The sequence below is a fragment of the Theropithecus gelada genome, chromosome X (genome assembly GCF_003255815.1).
Source record: "Theropithecus gelada isolate Dixy chromosome X, Tgel_1.0, whole genome shotgun sequence".
NCBI lineage: Eukaryota > Metazoa > Chordata > Mammalia > Primates > Cercopithecidae > Theropithecus > Theropithecus gelada.
Window position 1 is genome coordinate 149,811,664 of NC_037689.1, and position 20,043 is coordinate 149,831,706.

General features: G+C 38.8%; 1 protein-coding gene across 1 annotated transcript in view; it reads right to left on the minus strand.

Annotated features, from left to right (window-relative positions):
• The window catches only part of GABRA3 (gamma-aminobutyric acid type A receptor alpha3 subunit), a 288,587-nt gene that overhangs the window by 106,492 nt on the left and 162,052 nt on the right, over positions 1-20,043 (minus strand). The window contains exon 4 of the mRNA XM_025372543.1: positions 13,534-13,601. Coding sequence (XP_025228328.1) covers positions 13,534-13,601 — 68 coding nt within the window. The remainder of the gene's footprint in view (positions 1-13,533; positions 13,602-20,043) is intronic.

Consider the following 20,043-nt stretch of genomic DNA (forward strand, 5'->3'; position numbering starts at 1 on the left):
AAAAAAAAAAAAAAAAAAAAAAAAAAAAAAAAAAAAAAACCACATCATGGTGCTGGCATAAACAGAGATACATAGACTAATGGAACAGAATGGAGAACCCAGATATAAATCCACACATTTATAGAAAACTCATCTTCAACAAAGGCAGCAAGAACATACAATAGGGGAAGGAAAATCTCATTAGTAAATAGTGCTGAGAAAATAGAATAACCCATATATAGAAGAAAGAAACTCGTCCCCTATCTCTCATCATACACAATAATAAAATCAAAATGGATTAAAGATTTAAATTTAAGACTTAAAATTATGAAACTACTGGAAGAAAATGTTGGGGAAATGCTCCATGATACTGGCCTGGGTACACATGTTTTGTGTAAGACTCAAAAACATGGACAACCAAAGTACAAATTGACAAATGGATTACATCAAGTTCAAAAGCTTCTGCAAAGAAAAGGAAACAATCTTCACAAAGTAAAGAGACAACCCACAGAACAGGAGGAGATATTTGCAAAATATTCATATGATATGGTTTGGCTGTGGTCCCACCCAAATCTCATCTTGAAATGTATTTCCCATAATCCCCATGTGTCATGGGAGGGACCCGGTGGGAGGTAATTGAATCATGGTGGTAGTTACCCTCATGCTGTTCTTGTCATAGTGAGTGAGTGAGATCTGATGGTTTTATAAGAGGCTTTCCCCCCACTTTACTTGACACTTCTCTCTTCTGCCACCATGTGAAGAAGGACGTGTTTACTTCCCCTTCCACCATTATTGTAAGTTTCCTGAGGCCTCCCCAGCTATGCTGAACTGTGAGTCAATTAAATCTCTTTCTTTTATACATTACAGTCTCAGGCAGTTCTTTATGGCAGTGCGAGAACAGACTAATACAGTACCTTAGTACCAGGAGGTAGTGGGGTGCTGCTATAAGTATACCTGAAAATGTGGAAGCAACTTTGGGACTGGATAACAGGCAGAAGGTGGAACAGCTTAGAGGGCTCAGAAGAAGACAGGAAGGCCAAGTGCAGTGGCTAACACCTGTAATCCCAGCATTCTGGGAGGCCGAGGCCAGTGGATCACTTGAGGTCAGGAGTTCAAGACCAGCCCGGCCAACATGGTGAAACCCTGTCTCTACTAAAAATAAAAAAATTAGCCAGGCACGGTGGTACATGCCTGTAATCCCAGCTACTTGGGAGGCTGAGGTAGGAGAATCACTTGAACCCAGGAGGCAGAGGTTGCAGTGAGCCAAGAACGCATCACTGCACTTCAGCCTGGGTGACAGAGCAAGACTCCAACTTAAAAAAAAAAAAAAAAAAAAAAGACAGGAAAATGTGGGAAACTTTGGAACTTCCTAGAGACTTGGAGGGCTGAGAAGACAGGAACATGTGGGAATGTTTGGATCTTCCTAGATACTTTTTTTTTTTTTTTGAGAGGAAGCCTCACTCTTGTCCCCCAGGCTGGAGTGTAATGGTGTGAACTCGGCTCACTGCAACCTCCACCTCCCGGGTTCAAGGAATTCTCCCGCCTTGCCTCCCCTCCCCCCGAGTAGCTGGGATTACAGGCACCTGCCACCACGCCCGGCTAATTATTGTATTTTTAATAGAGACAGGTTTTCACCATGTTGGCCAGGCTGGTCTAGAACTCCTGACCTCAGGTGATCCACCCACCTAGGCCTCCTAAAGCGCTGGGATTACAGGCATGAGCCAATGCACCTGGCCTCCTAGAGACTTCTTGAATGGCTTGGATCAAAATGCTGATAATGATACGGACAATAAAGTTCAGATTGATATGGTCTCAGATGGGGTTGAGAAACTTGGGGGGAACTGGAATAAAGATAATTCTTGCTATGCTTTAGCAAAGAGACTGGTGGTATTTTGCCCCTGCCCTAGAGATCTGTGGAACTTTGAACTTGAGAAAGATGATTTACTGTATCTGGCAGAAGACATTTCTAAGCAGCAAAGTGTTCAAGAGGAAGCAGAGCGTAGAAGATTGGAAAACTTGCAGCCTGAACATGTGATAGAAAAGAAAAACCCGTTTTCTGGGGAGAAATTCAAGCTGGCTGCAGAAATTTGTGTAAGTAATGAGGAATCGAATGCTAATTGCCAAGACAATGGGGAAAATATTTCCAGGGCATATCAGAGACCTTTGTGGCAGCCCCTCCCATCACAGGCCCAGAGGCTTATGAAGGAAAAATGGTTTCCTGGACCAGGTCCAGGGCCCCTCTGCTGTATGCAGTCTCGAGACTTGGTGCCCTGCCTCCCAACCACTCCAGCTGTGTCTAAAAAGGGCCAAGGTATAGCTCGGGCCATTGCTTTGGAGGGTGCAGCCCCCAAGTCTTGGCAGCTTTCCATGTGATGTTGAGCCTGCAGGTGCACAAAAGTCAAGAATTGAGGTTTGGGAACCTCCATCTAGATTTCAGAGGATATATGGAAACTCCTTAGGCAGAAGTTTGCTGCAGTGGTAGAGCCTTCATGGAGAACCTGTGCTAGGGCGGGGTGAAAGGGAAATGGTCGAGTTGGATCCCACACACAGGTCCCCACTGGGGTACTGCATAGTGGAGCTGTGAGAAGAGGGCCAGCATCCTGCAGACCCCAGAATGGTAGACCCACAGACAGCTTACATCATGTACCTGGAAAAGTTGCAGAGATTCGATGCCAGCCTGTGAAAGCAGCTGGGAGGGGGACTGTACCCTGCAAAGCCACAAGGGTGGAACTGCCCAAGGCTGTGGGAGCCTACCTCTCGCATCAGCATGGCCTATATATGAGACATGAATTCAAAGGAGATCATTTTGGAACTTTAAGATTTAATGACTGCCCTATTGGATTTTGGACATGCATGGGGCCTGTAGCCAATTTGGCCAATTTCTCCCATTTGGAATGGGTGTATTTACCCAGCCCTGTACCCCCATTGTATCTAGAAAGTAACTTGCTTTCAATTTTACAGGCTCATAGGTGGAAAGGATTTGCCTTGTCTCAGATGAGACTTTGGACTTGGACTTTTGAGTTAATGCTGGAATAGGTTAGGAATTTGGGGGACTGTTGAAAAGGCATGATTGTGTTTTGACATGTGAGGACATAAGATTTGGGAGGGGCCAGGGGTGAAATGATATGGTATGGCTGCGTCTCCATCCAAATCTCATCTTGCATTGTAGTTTTCATAATCCCCATGTGTCGTGGGAGGGACCTGGTGGGAGGAAATTGAATCAGGGGGGCAGGTATCCTTACGCTGTTCTCATGATAGTGAATGAGTTCTCATGAGATTTGATAGTTTTATAAGGGGCTTTTCCCCCTTTACTTAGCACTTCTGTCCCTGCAACTATGTGAAGAGGGATGTGCTTACTTTCCCTTCTGCTTTGTCATGTGGAATTGTGAGTCAATTAAACCTTTTTCCTTTATAAATTACCCAATCTTGGGCAGTTCTTTATAGCAGTGGGAGAATGAACTAATACATCATCTGACAAGGGATTAACAACCAGAAGATACAAGCCACTCAAACAACTCAATAGAAACTGTAAATAAATAAATAATCCTGCTTTAAAATGGGCAAAAGTTCTGGATAGACATTTCTCTAAAGAAGACATACATCAGGTATAACTCCCAATGCAATCCCTCCCCCCTCCCCCCTCCCCATGATAGGCCCCGGTGTGTGATGCTCCCCTTCCCGAGTCCAAGTGATCTCATTGTTCAGTTCCCACCTATGAGTGAGAACATGCGGTGTTTGGTTTTGTGTTCTTGTGATAGTTTGCTAAGAATGATGGTTTCCAGCTGCGAGTTGATGGGTGCAGCACAGCAACATGGCACAAGTATACATATGTAACAAACCTGCACGTTATGCACATGTACCCTAGAACTTAAAGTATAATAATAATAAAAAATAAATAAATTAATTAATTTTTAAAAAATAAATAAATAAATTTTTAAAAAATTTAAAAAAATAAATTAAGTGACCATCTTTCATGTGGTTTTGGGCAGATTAATCTTTGCTTCTTGCAAGAATTAAACAAGAAGGCAGATTTGCTCTGTGAAGAATCATAGCATCACGGTCAAGAGCACAGGCTTTGGATTAAAATCAAACCACATTTGATTCTTGGTCAACAATTATGTGTTATATGATATTGGGAAAATGATTTAACCTTTTTTTGATGCCTGGCACATATAAGTACTTCAGGTTATTATTACTAAGAATGACAAATCAGTTTTATTAAATATAAATTAATCAAAATTGCATGTAAGTCCCAAGAAATTTGTGAGTTTGTTACTGTAATCAGAGTTAAATAAATGCTTGCTATGAATGACTCATGAAAAAAAAAAAAAAAAAAAGAAGACATACAAATGCCCAACAGGTATATGAAAAATGCTCAACATCACTAATCATCAGGGAAATGCAAAACAAAACCACAATGAGATATCATCTCATCTCAGTTAAAATGGCTTTTATCTGAAAGACAGGCAATTACATATGCTTGCAAGGATGTGGTAAAAGGGAAAGCTTATACACTGTTGGTGGAAATGTAAATTAGTATAACCACCATGGAGAACAGTATGGAGATTCCTCAGAATACTAAAGATAGAACTACCATATGATCCTGCAAATCCACTACTGGGTACATATCAAAAAGAAAGGAAATCAGTATGTTCAAGAGCTACCTGCCCTCCCATGTTGATTGCAGCACTATTCACAATAGCCATAATACGGCATTGACCTAAGTGCCCATCAAGGGATGAATGGATAAAGAAAATATGGTAGAATATGTAATGAAATACCATTCAGCCTTAAATATAATGAAATCATCCTGCCATTTGCAGAAACTTGAATGGAACTGAAGGTCATTACATTATGTAAAATACAGTAATCACAGAAAGACAAATATTGCATATTCTCACTTCTATGTAGGAGCTAAAAATTTGATCTAATGATAGAGAGTAGAATGATGATTAGTAGAGCAGGGGGAGGGTGGTAGGGAGGAGGGATTACAGGACGAAAAAGAACATAAAGGTATTTATTACCACCGAATTATACACTCAAAATGGTAAAGATGGTAAAGTGTATATGTATTATATTACTTCAATAAGTAAAAGTAAAATAGATAAATAAATATTACTGAAGGAAACACAATGTGGCTATATGCTATGTACATACAAGAGACACATCTAAAGACATAAAAACACAGAAGGTTTGAAAGTATTGTGATGCACAAATATGTGTGTGGGAAAATCATAAACATAAAGATAGAGCTGTAAAGTACAAACAAAAGGGCATATTAAAAAATCCTCTTTGAGATAAAATATAATTACACTAACAAATGGAGTATCTTGAGTGGAAAATGTAACAACTCTAACTTTGTATGTTTCAGTAACAGGTACTCAAAATATCTACTGCAAAAAATTGAATTACAAGGAAAAATCAACAAACCTTTAGACTCACAATAAGTGAAAGACCAATCAGACCAATAATTTATAAATTTAAAAAAATAGAACAACCCAGTTGGTAAGGATGAGCTAATAAACACTCATAAACTTATCTACTTAACACCAAGTAAAACACACACAGCACATTTACTTCCCACCCCACCCCTGACAAAAAAAATGACCATGTGCTAAGATACAGGGCAAATCTCAAGAAACACGAAAAGGTTTTACATCCTACAGACCATTCTCTTTCAATATGAGGCATTAAATTAAGAATCAATAACAAAAAATTTTATAGTTGGAAATTGAAAAACACTAAACAAATTTCAAGAAACAAAAAAGAAACCTTAAAGGATATTTGAAAATCTTTAGAAGTGAACAATAGTGAAAATGTTTACATATGAAATCTTGTTTGGGGCTCTTAAAGTGATGCTTCGAGGGAAATTGATATCCATAAAGATGCCTTAAAGATAGCCTTTAAGGAAAAGGAAAACCAATAAGTTAATCTACCTCAGGAAACCAAAAGGACCACAGAATACCCCAAGGAAAGTAAAGAAAGAGATGATCCAAATAAGAGCAAAAAATCAGTGAAACAGAAAACAAAAATAAATAATACAGATGATGAACAAAACAAAAATAAGGTTACTTTGAAAACACTAATGATACAGAAAATTTCTGATAAGTTTAATCGAGAAAACAAGACAGGGAGAATTGTTATGGGTAGGGGTAAGAATATGGGTACATGGAGCCCAATTACACTGTTTATTCTACTTTGGGGGGTGTGTGTGTGTGTGTGTGTGGCATATGTTTTACATACATATTTATTTATAGGATATAAATATATTTATAGAAATATATTCATATGTATGATAAATGTATACATTTATAATTCTATATTATTTAATTTAAACCTAAAATAAATATATTTACATATTTGCTTTAAATATAAAGTATATATATATTTACATATTTATTTTAAATTAAAAAAAACTAAGGTTGGGTGTGGTGGCTCATACCTGTAATCCCAGCACTTTGGGAGGCTGAGGCAGGCAGATCACAAGGTCAGGAATTCGAGACCAGCCAGCCTGGCCAACATGGTGAAACCCTGTCTCTACTAAAAAATACAAAAATTAGCCGGGTTTGGTGGCGCATGCCTGTAATCCTAGCTACTGGGGAGGCTGAGGCAGGAGAATCGCTTGAACCTGGGAAGCAGAAGTTGCAGTGAGCTGAGATCATGCAACTGCACTCCAGCCTGGCCAACAGAGCAATATTCTGTCTCAAAATAAGTAAATAATTTATATCCTGTAAATAAATTCTATATATATTTATAGGATACCTATAGATGGATAGATATGAATGAGAGACAGTTAATTTGGGAATACTTATGAACATACACACAAATACTAAGAATAAAATAATAGTAAAACTAACTTAAAAATATATAAAAAGTTATACCTCCCTGTAAAATCATATTTTTTTAAGGAATGAAAAGATGGCCTAACATTAGGAAATCTATTGATGTAATTAATTAATAACATTAACAGATTAGAGGAGAAAATTCATGCAATCATCTTAATACAGGCCAAAGGAAGAGTTACAAAATTTCAAATACATTCATTATTAAACACACACACACACAGCCCACAGGAAACTTTAATACAAAAGTGGCAATATGAAGAAACAGTGTCGCCTAGAGTTTATACTTTTGCTGATTCAAAAGACATAGACAATAAACAAGGTGGTGGCAAAGCCATCTTGTCTTTAGTAGTACAGATTGATTACTAAACATATAAAAAGATGCTTAAACCTCAAAGGTAATCAGAAAAATGCAAACAAAATAAATTAGATACCATGTTATACCCATCACAGTGTCAAAAATAAAGTATAACAATACAAAACATTAGCAAAAGTGCAGAGACATTGAGCTCTCACACACTGCTATTGGGATTATAAATTGATACGATTCATCACAAGAGTATTTGGCCCTAAACTGAAAAAAGGTAAAAATGTGCAAGCCCTAACAAACCACAAATTTTATCTTTAGGTACACACCCTAAAGAAACTAAAAAATGTTCACAAAAATACGTGTACAAGAATGTTTGTTGTATTACTGCTTTTTAATAGCCAAAAAAGGAAACAGCCCAAATACACATTAACAACAGAATGGATGAATGTATGAATACATATTCATACAACATAATAATCTTTGATAGTTAAAATAAATGAATTAGAGTAAAATACATTAAAAAGTAGAGCTTTTAATACATGGTAAAAAATAAATTGTAAAATGATACACATACTATGGATGAGTTTTATATAAAAGTTTCACAATACAAAAGCCACTATTTGTTATTTATGAATGTATGTGATATATACATTCTTATTTATAATGTATGCATATAAATGACAAAAAGACAAAAGCAACTTCATGGTTGTGAATATCTTTGAGGAGGGAGGGAAACAGAGAAATGGTATCAGCGTAAGGTACACAAGTAACTTTTCTTGTATCTTTAAATATTATTTTTTTAGATAATATGCCATAAAAAGACATACGGCACATTTTTAAGATTTTACAATGTTGGATGATCATATTTATTTTTTCTCTACACAGAGAAATTGACGGCATAAAATGACAAAGATTTTCATCCAGTCTGTGCCTCAGACTGCCAGTAAGGGAGAATTTGAAGTAGACATAGCTACTTTTTCCAGTACTAGAGAGGAAACAGGTATAATAATTTCAAGTCTACTGCCACCCAGGAAAGAGATCCCTGTGCTACTGTCCTTTTAATTAACAGGTTTTTTTTTCTTCATGGTGTTTGGATACTAGGATAACTGCATAATTTTCATAAGTAGTTGTCATATCAGAATGTATGTTATCTGAATCTGTTGTCTAGAATGATTACTATAATGTCTTTTTCTGTGTTATTTCCCAGGCTTCCATTTTATTTCTCTCATTAAGCTAGATGGTTAGTTCTTTCATTGTATTGTATACTTGCACCGTTACCTGATTGTCCACTGTATACTCTAGGAAATTTTCTCTACACAGTCAAAACTACTGAGGAAAATCACAAGGTGATTATTTGCCCCTCAAGTATTCCATGACCTTTGGCCAAAAGCAATCAGATTTTGACCTAACCATTCTAGAAATGTAATCAATTCCTTCCCTGAAAATTGATCCCTTGTATATGCTCCAAGGATGACTGCCTACGAATTGACAAATGAATTCTGTTGTTTGTGAGGCATTTAAATCACATCTTCCAGATAATAAGCCTAAGTCTGCCTCCTGGGAAAGACACTTAATACATTTTCTACACAGGGCAGAGATGACACTTAGTTCTTGGGGAAGCATTTCTGTCTTGTTAGAGCTTGAATGGCTTCGACTCTCTAACACTGTTCGATGTGTCAAAGCAGGCTCCCAGATAAAGCCTGCAAAGTTTATTCAGCTTTAGCAGTGTATGGGGCCAAGGTACTTTTAACTGCATTACAATGAAGGCCTTGCCATTTTCCCATTACAAGGGCCACTCCCTCTTATTTTGGCCATCCCATCTTTCCTCTGCTCTTCGCCTTCTCTTCATCATTCCCTATTTTGAAGAAACATAATCGATATCCTGATTTCAGATGTATTTAGCCCATGAAATAGTCTTATTGGCATTGTTTATATGTCCTGGCTGTTCATGTTACATAAAAATATCCAAGGAGATTCCTGGTCATAGACTCCTAGAAAAAGCTCAAGGACATGGATTCCTTTCTATATTGCATCTGGAAATGCCATATCCTGTGGAATAAGAATAAATTGAAAGCCTAAAATAGACAAAGATTCTCATCCAGTCTGGGCCTCAGACTGCCAGTACGGGAGAACTTGAAGTAGACATAGCTACTTTTTCCACTACTAGAGAGAAAACAGGTAAAATAATTTCAAGTCTACTGCCACCAAGAAAGAGATCCCTGTGCTACTGTCCTTTTAATTAACACAATTTTTTTTTTCTGCATGGTGTTTGGGTACTAGGATAACTGCATAATTTTCATAAGCAGTTGTCATATCATAATGTTATATGAATCTGTTATCTAGAATTATTACTATAATGTTCTCTTCTGTGTTCTTATTTCCCAGGATTCCATTTTATTTTGCTCATTAAGCTGGATGGTTAGTTCTTTCATTGTATTGTATACTTGCACTATTACCTGATTGTCCACTGTATACCCCAGAAAATTTCTCCATGGCAGCTGACGCTAGTGGCACTAGCTGGCACCTAGTGGGATCTAAGCAAAGTGTTCCTGGGGAGAGGGTGAGGTTAATAATACCTAAAATTGGCATTTTAAGTTTCCCAGTTATTATCTCCCTTACTCTCCTAACATTACTCCTCTTTTCCCTCTTTATTTTCTCACTAGTTTTCTTGGTATAGTTCAGATAAATATTTGTTGATTACATACCACGGGACCTTGGGTTCCTGCACCTCTGACATGCTCAAGGACTAGAAGAGAAGGTGGAGCAGTGCCTGGAGCCTTAAGATCTTGAAAGCTAGGATGGAAGCTAAGTCAGAAGGGAATTTGGACCAGATAGAAGAGCAGCCAATGTTTTTCTCAGCTGTTACTTTTCTGCTTTCCTTTCCAGTGACCAACAATATGCCTAGAATTATATTCCTAAGCCACTTGCCCACTCTCTCTGCATTCTGATTCTTTGCAACCTTTCTCTTATTGCCACTTTCACCCTCTTCCTATACATCTGATGGAGAAAATGGTCTAAACTCTCCTAATAATAGATAATTATAGAAGGTTGCATGGCCCCAGTTCACTCAAATTGGGATAGTCTTTTTTGTTCTGTTTCTCTCCTAGGAGATCGTGGATACAGGATTGGCATTACTACTGAGGAGCTATGATGCTTTGTGTGATCAGGAAGCTCAATTTGTTGCAAATGAATAACACAACCCTCACCACGAGCCTGTGAAACTGCCAGGGCAACCATTTTTCAACTTATCTCTTGTACCCTGAATTAAATTTCTTTTTTTTTTTCCCTTCTGACTTTCTCCTTAGAAACATCTACCAATGTTTAGCTTTCATCTTTGCTCAGTTCCCTGCTGTCATAGTTCCTTATTTTCATGAGTGGAGAAGCCACCAAACCTAGTAGCTGAAGCTTGGAGTCATCAGTCATTGACTCACCAGTCTTAATAATCACCATTGTCTCCTGAGGAAAGCTATTTTCACTCTTTATCTGAAAGGCTTGCAACTAATGTTTAATATCATCTCAACAAACACATACAGAGGACCTCTGTCAGGTTCTGTGCTAAATACTGGAGAAACAGAGATGTCCCTGACATGTTTTCTGTCTTTGAAAATTTTTCAGCTAAGTGGAAGAACACAGTCATTATTTTTCCCTCAAATTTGATTTGTTCCATCTCATTTATTCTTGCACTTAATAAAAAGTTGGGAGTTTACCATGTACCAAACACTGAGTCAGACATTTATGGTATTGGGATGAACAAAACAGACATGGCTTATACCTTCAAGGAGCTTTTGTCAAAAATGCTGAGAAGCTGTGTCTGTAAGGGCCAGTATTTGGCCAAGGAATGTAGTGGGTGTAAAATATTATGGGTGGTGGTATGTCAATGTTCAAAGTGGCAGCATAATTTCCCCCTTTATGAACAAAAGACTGCCTCTATTTCCTTAGGAAAGCATTTTGGGCCAAAACTCCCTCTTTTCCTGGAAATGAGCAAAGAATCCAGGCAGCCCATATTTTCATCAACTTTTCCAAGTAGTCTGTGGTCTCAGGGGAGCCTGCATTCTTGGTGAAACTAGTTGCCAAAGTCAGAAGACTGCCTAATGTTTTACCCAAATGCATCCCTGACCCTGGGATCAATTGAACAATCTACTTAGTAGTACAAAAAAAAAACATTTCTCAAAACACCCGAAATATGCTTTTTAGCCAGAGTGATTGTAGTTATTCTGCCTTGTGACAGGATGGACATGCAGCTAAAAATAATGTGAAATTCATTTGATCAAACTCTGCCCTCTGTATCAGGAAGGTGCCATTCTGTTGCTTCAGCTAAATAATGTAGAATAAGAACAAACAAGCAATTTAACATGAAATTTCAAGAGAGATAGACAGAAAGTTCCAATTTTTAGAAATGTCTCCAGAGCCTGGGCACACCCATACACACCTGCTATGGTGAGGAAGCAGCAGAGTGAGGACCTGGCTGGAACAGGGACTGTGTGTGTCCTTCTCTGGTATGCCTGGGTTTAGGTATCTGTTTGCCTGTGTGTGTCTATAGAATTCCTAGAATAGTGTGTGGGCTGTGTACCCTATATGTATTTGTTATGTGTATGTATATTTGTCTGAATGTTATTTGTGGTTGTTGGTGCATGAATGAAAATGAGTGAGTGAGTGTATGTGTGTGTGAAGAGCCACTTCATTTATCTTTTTTATAAACATCCTAATTAATTCCCAACAATAGAAAAAGAGCTACATACACCTAGTGAGTATGGTTGTTTCCAATGGCCTGTGAGATCTCTAAATATAGAGCTTCCTAGGGCCCTTTAATGCATAGTTGGGCTCCTAAGGAGTACTTGTTGAATGATCAACCGGCAACAATGTTAACACATGCCTGGATTTTAACACATGCCTGTGGGAATTACTAGTCAACAAGTTGACAGAGGGTAAGGAAGACATACAGGCTTTCTTGCTATCCCTAAGAAAGAGCCATCTCCTCCATTCCTCATATCATACATACCCCTTAATGAGCTCTCCCTGTGTGTCAAATGCTGTTAAGTGCCAGGGAAGCCATGGAAACTTGGTACTTGCCCTAGAGGAGTTCAAAGGAAGTCTAATGTACCCTTCTCCTTATTCTACACTTGAAAGACAAGGTTCAGACCTCTCCTTTACCCGTGCCTGGACTTCCAAACATTCACATACTGATTATTTCTTCTCCTGAGAACTAGCCAGCATTTCCAACTGACTCCTAGATCTTGCAGCTGATTGAAGAGTCATGTAAAATCAACAGGCCTAAATCAACTGTCAGGCTCCAGACTTTTCCCCTTTGTACTCCATCCTGCACAGATCACCAGATCAATCATTCCAAAACAACACATATATTTTTACTGTCCTAACAAAATCTACCCAATGGCTCTGCATTACCTATAAGAAAACCTCTACCACTTCCCTATACAACTGTTTGTGTTAGTCCAACAGGTGGAAAGAAGCTTTGCCCCTGCCAAGTAGTAGTTCCACTGAAAATAGACATACAGAAAAAACTCTAAGTGGTGAACATGGGCATTTCATTATCTTCAAATATATTTTCCCTGATACTAGGATTTTTATTTGCAACACAAAGTCAGTCATTCAACAAAAACTTATTGAGCATCTAATAATGGCCAGGTATACAAAGCAGATAATAGCTTCTTTGTGTCTCTAAATCATAATTATTCAGTTGAATATTTGATATTCACTATATATTGATAGGTTATCTATTTGAGTGGGGCCTTCTGCTTCAACTCTCCACTGTATTCTTTGTTTTGAAGACAATGGATAATGGTAAGAAAAGGGGCCACCTTTTGCTAGCTCTGCTGTGCCCTGCCCTATCCCTTTTTGAGTCTGCAGTGAAACTCTATCCATGCCCAAATCTGTACAAAGAATAGTTTCCAGAAGTGATTTAGATTCTTTCTCCAAATTATTTGTATCATTTTGGCCAGTCCATGTCCCTAGTGGATGAAGCCCAGTTGCAAGGAAGAGACTTCTTGAAAGTCTGTTTTACTAAGCTGCTTTACTGAGAATCCCCACCACAATTCTCTCCTAATATGACCTATCTGTACCAGTATGTGTGGTGCCAGCAGAGTGTGAAGGGAGAAGTCAGGGAAGGTTTAATTGAGGATAGGGAGCCAAACCAAGTTTTGAACGATGTGTCGTGGGAGAAAGATAAGGGCACCCCTGAAAGGGTTGTATATATTACATGTGAATAGGTGAGGAGAGCAGGGCAAAGATGGATTTGGCTAAATGTAGGGTGGCGAGGGTAGGAAATTCGTATGAGAAAAGACCACTCCTTAGAATATAGCTACAAGGCCCTGCCTTAGGAAAGCTCCAATTTATTTTCTTTGGTCTAGTGCATCCTCTTTTACATTTAACTTTGCAAGAACTTACCATGTCAGTGTCTGACACAGGGCCAAAACTGGTCACGTAGATGTCAGTCTTCACTTCAGTCACTGCATCTGCGTGAAAGAAAGTAGAAAAGCAGAGTGTCAGGAAAGGTTTTTGTCTTAGCTCAGAGAGAGTCCAGTGCAGTACTCTGAATGACAGCCAACTTACTCCTTCTGAGAAAGGAAAACCCCTCAAAAACTTCTCATCTGTGCTATCTCTTCACAGGGAACATGCTGGGTACACATTCAAAGTCTATCCCTTTAGATATCATTGAAAATGACAGCAGAATACCAAAACAACAAAGTTTAGATAGGGCCCTTAGAGATCCCTGACATTCACAGGAGCTGAGCTCTCACTGGGCTTACCCTTACCTGTAGTAGGTTACAAATGTTGCAATATCCAACACTCTTCCACTTCTAGGAAGATAGGATGATTATGCTTCCACTCCCCTGCCTTTTTAAAGTAGAGAGGGGCAATAGGAATGGTTCTGGCTGTGGGAGAAAGTAATATGTGTGTCTCATGGCTGGAACAATTAATGTCTAATGCAAGACCTTCCATGCCATGATGATCATAAAAACACACATTGATGTGGTGCTACAATAAAACTGAAAAAGTCTGGAATGATGAGCTAATATATGGAGGACCCACTGCCCTGGAGAGTTGCCTGGATCCACAATAGACTTTGCATGACTGAGAAATAATCTTTTGGGGGGTTAAGTGTCCCATATTTGGAGATAATTGATATCATTTGATACACTCTTTGCATTGATTTTCCTTCACTGTAATCATTTGTTTTACTTGTCAATCTTCCCACCTAACCCAAGAACTTCTGAAAGGTTTATTACTCAGATGGTGCTCATTAAACATCAAGTTTTGCATGAATGGATTAATCTCATCACACATCGCATATTTGCCAAATTGGAAATTAATACTGTCTTAGTCCATTCAGGCTGTTACAACAAAATACCTCAGACTGGGTAATTTATAAAGAACATAAATTCATTGCTCACAGTTCTGGAGTCTGGGAAGTCTTCGATCAAGGCACCAGCAGATTCAGTGTCTGGTGAGGGTCCATTCCTCATAGATGGTGACTTCCATGTCCTCACATGATGGAAGGGGCTAGGGAGCTTGCTCAAGCTTCTTTTATAAGAGCACTAATACCAATCATGAGGGTGGAGCCCTCCTGACCTAATCGCCTTCTAAAGGCCTCAACTCTTAGTACTATCACATAAATTGCAGCATACAGATTGTGGGGAGACAAAAACATCCAGAACAGCAGTTACCCAGAGAAGTGAAGTTTTTCCACTACTGAGTTTCTCTTTTCCTGCTTCTTTCAGCCCTATTTACCCCCACTGCAGCCCAGTTAGCCTACCCATTCCTGCATACCTCAAATGGAGCATGAGATAAGGCAGGCTATCCCAGCCGTGCAAAGCCCATTTCAGCCTACCAGACACCTCAAGATTACAGTAAACCAAACAAGTCTCACTCCAGCCCACCACAGCTGACCTGAATTGAGCACACTAGTAACACAGTTAACAGGAGTAAAGCCTACACAAGACTTGATGTATGTCTATAATAGAGCTGGCTACTGCAGTTTATGGTGCTATTTCTTTTCTTTCACAGAAAGGTAGGGAACACATCTACTCCATCTGTATCATATTAGCTGTACTCATCCAGACCTGAGTTTTGGCCCAAATGTATTTTAGCTCTCGTTGATTTCCCACTTTCCAGAACCATTCCTTAGGCTTAATATATTGTGCCCCTACTCAGGCATTTATGTGTTCAATATACTTAAGGCCACTACATTCATCCATAAACATTCCCATTTTGAGAAGAGACTATGAGTATCATTTAATAATAATCAACACTATAATCAATTCACCAAAAGACACAATTTACTCCCAAGTTTAATCAGAAAATAACATGTCTCTGAAACTAGAACTGTGTTTTAAATAGCTGGGGTCTCATCTAGAGCAGAGGATTCTTTGGAGCTATTTCTGTACTTGAAGGAGAAGAGACAAAACTTCAGAACCCAGAATATGCTCCCTTAAGGTTTCTCCCTTCAGACACATTTCCAGGCTCATTGGCTAAAGAAGCAAAGGCCCTATACCTACTGTGTGACATAATGACCTCCAATTGTCCTATCCCCAAATACATAAAACAAAATACATTCATTAATGGAAGAAACCACCATTATATTTGAATCCAATATTTCAGGCAAAAACATTGCTGATACAGAATAACTTTCTACATCAATATGGTTGTAAAATTGTAAGATAGTCATGCAGACTTCCAACATCCTACAGATAAGAAGAGAGATAGTAGGGAAAGTCTATAAAATTTATAGGTGATATGGTTTGACTCTGTGTCCCCCTCCAAATCTCACCTTGAATTGTAATCCCCATAATTCCCATGTGTCAAGGCAGGACCAGGTGGTGGTAATTGAATCGTGAGGGCGGTTTTCCCCATGCTGTTCTCATGATAATGAGTGAATCTCATAATATTTGATGGTTTTATAAGTGTCTGGCATTTCCCCTGCTGGGACTCATTCTCTCTCCTGTTGCCCTGTGAAGAGGTGCCTTCCACCATGATTGTAAGTTTCTTGAGGTCTCCCAAGCCATGCAAAGCTGTGAGACAATTAAACCTATTTTCTTTATAAATTACCCAGTCTCACATGAAAAAATGCTTGTCATCACTGGCCATCAGAGAAGTGCAAATCAAAACCACAATGAGATACCATCTCACACCAGTTAGAATGGCAATCATTAAAAAGTCAGGAAACAACAGGTGCTGGAGAGGATGTGGAGAAATAGGAACACTTTTACACTGTTGGTGGGATTGTAAACTAGTTCAACCATTGTGGAAAACAGTATGGCAATTCCTCAAGGATCTAGAACTAGAAATACCATATGACCCAGCCATCGCATTACTGGGTATATACCCAAAGGATTATAAATCATGCTGCTATAAAGACACATGCACACATATGTTTATTGTGGCACTATTCACAATAGCAAAGACTTGGAATCAACCCAAATGTCCATCAGTGACAGACTGAATGAAGAAAATGTGGCACATATACACCATGGAATACTATGCAGCCATTAAAAAGGATGAGTTTGTGTCCTTTGTAGGGACATGGGTGCAGCTGGAAACCATCATTCTCAGCAAACTTTCGCAAGAACAGAAAACCAAACACCGCATGTTCTCACTCATAGGTGGGAATTGAACAATGAGATCACTTGGACATGGGAAGGGGAACATCACACACCGGGGCCTATTATGGGGAGGGGGGAGGGGGGAGGGATGGCATTGGGAGTTATAACTGATGTAAATGACGAGTTGATAGGTGCTGATGAGTTGATGGGTGCAGCACACCAACATGGCACATGTATACATATGTAACAAACCTGCACGTTGTGCACATGTACCCTAGAACTTAAAGTATGATAGAAAAAAAAGATTAAATCTTTGCTAAAAAAAAAATTAAAAAAAAAAAAACTACCCAGTCTCGGGTATTTCTTCATAGCAGTGTGAGAACAGACAAATACACTGGTTATGGTGGGACTCAAGAGTTATTGGATAGGATGGCTTGATGGCAATCTTAACTCTAAAGTGACCAAGGAAGGTCTTCTATCTATATTGCCTCCTCCAATCCTCTTCTAAGTACCTTTCTTCTATTTCTTTTTTTTCTTCCATCCTTCTTTCCTCTCCTCTTCATTCAACACCACTTCCTCTATTCCAATTTTCTTACCCGTCAGACTCTTTCCAAATGGGATAGAAATGGAGGAAGAAGGGATTTGGTGTTCAGTGTACCAGACCAGCTACCTACTAGACCAAACTTCCCAACATTATTTTCCTGCTGTTCCCCACACTGTTTCTTTCCTAACAATCAATGTTTGCCTTTTCAATGAAAGCGAACAGGTTAGAAATAAGAATGGCACCAGATTTGCATCAACCAGAAATCCTTCATGCAGTCAGGTGTGGAAAAGGGATTGTTACTGCATCCTGGTATCATAAGTGAGAGAGGGCTCTGAATTTATGTTACCATCCATAGGCCTCTACTCCAAGCCCAGGCAAAAGCAGGGATATTTGACATGACTCCAGTGTTCTACATGGGGACCACTAGGCCTTGATGTCTAGCCCCATTTTCTGGCTAAGAAATCGAGTTGTCTTGGGGCAAGGCACCTGACAACACATGGAGAAGAACCCTGATGAAATATGATACAGTAGTTAAAATCATGACTAAGTTTGGATTTAGGCTCTGCCACTGCTCTTTGTGTGCCTTTGTACCTGTTTCTTCTGGAAAACTGAGATAATGATACTTCAGAATTGCTCTGAGAATTTAAGGAGATAGTATTTAGACCAGTAGTTAGAACAGATTCAGCGTTTAGTACATGTTAGCTAATGCTGCTGCTTAATACTATTTCTGAGACTAGATCACATGAGCCACCCATAAGGCCAAACGGGTAGAACTCACACAGATGTCTAAGGTCCTGGGTCCTAGACACTGAAGACAGTATCCACTCACCACTTCAGCTCCTCTATGTGAAGGAATGACTAGGAGTTTCCCATTTCATTTGATTAAGTGTAAAGGCCAGTGAATTAAACTGAAACTCATGAGGGCCACAATATACAGAGTCTAGCCTCTGTTGACAGAATTCTTAATAGAGACAAATATGAAATATTAATTAATGGAAGATAAGAAGGAATTTTTCTTCTCTTTTTATAGAACTGTTTACAGTTGCTGCTTGGCTCTTTCTTTGTTTGCTTCAAGGATTTAATTTCTTTCCAATGTTATCTTCTGAAGCAAAAGGTGAATACAATTATTTTTTCCTTTTGCAAATTTACTGCAGTATTGGAAGTGCTTGGATGATCCTCAAGTGGTCTGCACATATATGCATAATGTACACATATACATGATCACACACACCCTTAAACCTCAGTAGGACTCCCATTGGTAGGGAACTCATTTGCCAGGTCCTATAGTACTTCTGCTTGCTGCTAATCTGAAATAATAAATAAAGATGAGCCGATCAGCAAGTGATCACTGTATTTATGTTGAGTAGATTGCTCATAATATACTGTATTTTCTGGTTTATATATGTCCAATAATTCTTGAATTTTCTTGAAACCAGTCTCTGTAAGTTTTCCATTTCTAGCTGCTCCACCCCAGCACAAACATGCACATTTATCTTAGTGCTACCCTTTGGACCCACACAACAAAGTCTGCCTTCTGTTCCTTTTAAGATTTAAGAGCTTCAGAGATTTAAAGAAAATGATCCTTGTTCCCCTGTCTGCTCTTCTTGTTTCTTTCCATACTAAATGTCCCAAATTATATTGATTATGTCTCCCTTCTCTTTTTTTTTTTTTTGGCTCACCTTGTATTTTTTCTTTCTTTCTTTTTAAATTATACTTTAAGTTCCAGGATACATGTGCACAACGTGCAGGTTTGTTCCATAGGCACACATGTGCCATGTTGGTTTGCTGCACAAATTAACTCATCATTTACATTAGGTATTTCTCCTAATGCTATCCCTCCCCCTGCCCCCACCCCATGCCAGGCCCTGTGTCCAAGTGTTCTCATTGTTCAATTCCCACCTATGAGTGAGAACATGCGGTGTTTGGTTTTCTGCCCTTGTGATAGTTTGCCAAGAATGATAGTTTCCAGTTGCATCCATATTCCCGCAAAGAACATGAACTCATCCTTTTTTATGGTTGCATAGTATTCCATGGTGTATATACACCACATTTTCTTAATCCAGTCCTTCATTGGTGGACATTTGGGTAGGTTCCAAGTCTTTGTTATTGTGAATAGTGCCACAATAAACATATGTGTGCATGTTTCTTTATAGTAACATGATTTATAATCCTTTGGGTATATACCCGGTAATGGGATCGCTAGGTCAAATGGTATATCCAGTCCTAGATCCTTGAGGAATCCCACACTGTCTTTCACAATGGTTGAACTAGTTTACACTCCCATCAACAATGTAAAAGCATTCCTATTTCTCCACATCCTCTCCAGTATCTGTTCTTTCCTTTTTAATGATCACCATTCTAACTGGTGTGAGATGGTATCTCATTGTGGTTTTGATTTGCATTTCTCTGATGACCAGTGATGATGAGCATTTTTTTCATGTGTCTGTTGGCTGTATAAATGTCTTCTTTTGTGAAGTGTATGTTCATATCCTTTGCCCACTTTTTGATGGGGTTGTTTGTGTTTTTCTTGTAAATTTGTTTAAGTTCTTTGTAGATTCTGGATATCAGCCCTTTGTCAGATGGGTAGATTGCAAAAATTTTCTCCCATTCTGTAGGTTGCCTGTTCACTCTGATGGTAGTTTCTTTTGCTGTGCAGAAGCTCTTTAGTTAAATTAGATCCCATTTTTCTATTTTGCCATTGCTTTTGGTGTTTTAGTCATGAAGTCCTTGTCCATGCCTATGTCCTGAATGGTATTACCTAGGTTTTCTTCTAGGGTTTTTACGATTTTAGGTCTAACATTTAAGTCTTTA